This window comes from Sinocyclocheilus anshuiensis, unplaced genomic scaffold (assembly GCF_001515605.1).
Source record: "Sinocyclocheilus anshuiensis isolate Anshui unplaced genomic scaffold, SAMN03320099.WGS_v1.1 scaffold86, whole genome shotgun sequence".
NCBI classification, from domain to species: Eukaryota; Metazoa; Chordata; class Actinopteri; order Cypriniformes; family Cyprinidae; genus Sinocyclocheilus; species Sinocyclocheilus anshuiensis.
Window position 1 is genome coordinate 176,694 of NW_015547662.1, and position 2,557 is coordinate 179,250.

General features: G+C 30.9%; 1 protein-coding gene across 2 annotated transcripts in view; it reads left to right on the forward strand.

Annotated features, from left to right (window-relative positions):
- Positions 1 to 2,557, forward strand: part of LOC107702303 (nocturnin-like) — a 16,220-nt gene that overhangs the window by 6,581 nt on the left and 7,082 nt on the right. The window contains exon 1 of one of the 2 annotated variants that reach the window (XM_016504556.1): positions 1,537 to 1,578. The exons of the other annotated variant lie outside the window; for it this stretch is intronic. Coding sequence (XP_016360042.1) covers positions 1,566 to 1,578 — 13 coding nt within the window. The 5' untranslated portion in view covers positions 1,537 to 1,565. Of the gene's footprint in view, positions 1 to 1,536; positions 1,579 to 2,557 lie in introns of those variants that run through there. 2 annotated transcript variants of the gene reach the window in all.

The following is a 2,557-nucleotide window of genomic DNA, read 5'->3' on the forward strand; positions in this document are numbered from 1 at the left end:
AAGTACGTTTTCATTTAAAGGATTTGCCACTGATGATTCAAATGCGAGTTTTGGGCAGTGTGGAGTAGCACTTGTTGTCATTTAGTGTTTGATAACTTTATTCAATTTCTGTATAATTCCTACTTGCTGAAGGGCACAGGCAGCTAAATATGACATTAATTATAATGGGTTTATGTGTTAAGATTATTGTAAGTTCACATAAATTAGAAGTTGTTATTTTTTAAAGTCTAATAAATGTTAAAATTGATAGCTCTCAATTATACTATAATGTTGAATGGCTATAGTCAACGGTTAAATATTAGGGGGAAAAAATAGAGACATACAGACATCAGTAATATTGGTATCTGTGATACTTGCCTTCAGTCATAAAAAAGATGCCATTAAACAAATATTAAAAATATACTGCCTTTATGTTGTTTTTACTTTAATTTGAAGATTGAATGTGAAATTATTTTAATATAAAAGTATATTTAAAAACTTTAATGTTGGGTGGGATTAATTGCGATTAATACATACATGTATATATTTAAGAAATATTTCTTAAATATATACATGTATGTCATACACACAAAAATATATACAGTACTGTAGGAAACTTTTTCCTCGTCGAAGCAGAGACCAGGAGACTCTTGGGTATCTTCAGCAGAGTTCTTTATTGAGAACACCGGTTAAATATTAGGGGGAAAAAATAGAGACATACAGACATCAGTAATATTGGTATCTGTGATACTTGCCTTCAGTCATAAAAAAGATGCCATTAAACAAATATTAAAAATATACTGCCTTATATATTATGTAAACAAACTTTTATTTTGGTTGTGATTAATCGCGATTAATCGATTTTATATTCCTAATATTAATCTTTTGTAACTTTATAAATGTCTTTACTGTTACTTTTCAATCATTTTAGTGTGTCCTTGCTGAATAAAAGTATTAATTTCTATTTTTTTTTTATATATCTTACTGAACTCAAACTTTTGAAAGTTAGTGTACAGTAGATTTAACCATTGTACTTTTTTGTTAGAGATTTTAAGATTATCGATGTTGTGTTATGATGCATATCATGATCACGTGCTGATTTAGTAACATCAAATTTGTGACAGAACTTGCTACAGGTTATTGTGAATGTATAAACCGCTTATGTTGTAACCTTGCCCAGCTTCCTGGTTGCCAAGTCACAATGTTAGAGACATTCACCATTAAACAGATTACACCATCTCTTATTTATCACACTTTTGCAAGAAAAATGGTGTGGTTTGTTGGCCAAGATCGTGTTTTGTTAACGTCAGTGTTTTTCTTTGGAACAAATTGTGTATGACTGTGAAGTGCGAAAACCACATGTGATGACATGGTTGCATTACGCACCCAGGGACACACGTCTGTGTACTCGGGGTGTGTGTGTGTGTGTGTGTGTGTGTGTGTGAGTCCATAAGGTCTCCTGATGTCTCAAGTCTGTAATCTCATTCTGTCAGAAGCAGTTAACACACGCAGCCAGTGGTGCATTTCTGCTGAACATCGCTCACACAACCTCACAACACACACACACACAAACCAGACCTGAAATAATGGAGGTTGCTGGTAAGATAAACAAATTCAGTTAACTCTTATAATTCTAATGATAAATGTAGTTTTTATTGATTGGTTAAGTAATGTTAATGTTTAGTTTTCTGCTGTTCATTTATGCCACTTGGTTTTAACTCAAATTGTTGATTGTTTTGAGGACTTGAGGTGCACTTGATGTAATATACAAGGTCATAAGTGAAGTATTTTAGATAAAAAGTGAATATTGTCATATTTAATACTCAGGTAACATTTGTTTGATTACAAAATTAACACAACCGAGTCTCTTTATGTGGTGCTCTGTGTGTAGTCTATACTTTACAAAGAAGTATCATGGTGCAGTGAGGGTATCAGATAACAATTCTACGGTACTTGATGAACCATGGTGTGTGTGTATTACTTAATATTATACAGTATATATATATATATATATATATATATATATATATATGTGTGTGTGTGTGTGTATAATATATATAATAAACGCTGTACACTGCAATTTAAACATTTAGAAAACATTGTACATTCTGTAATTCACATTATCATATTATATATTGTTTGTCAGAAAGAATGAAGAATATATATAATCCAGCAGTTTTAATTTTGACTGCCAACTCTTTAAATTACATCAAAACAACATGGAAAAACTATTAAAAAATGTGATGAAAGAGTTATTCTCAGTACACTCATCACCATTTAAACCGTAAAGTTTGAAAAAAATAGATTTAAAATCAGGTGTAAGGCCACTGAACCAGATCATGCTATTGTTGCACATAAAATATTAATGTTTAGAACAGTGCAAAGAATACAAAAATCATTAGAAACTCATACGAGAGTTTAGTATCACACACCATGAGATGAGTTGAAAAAAAGATTAAAAAGAGCCAGTTTATCTCCAAAATGGTGCCAGTTTTTGCATTTTGTGATAAAGAAATGAGAATCACTAAACATGATAATTTATGTTACAATTTAAACATAAATGCACATTGTTATGGAA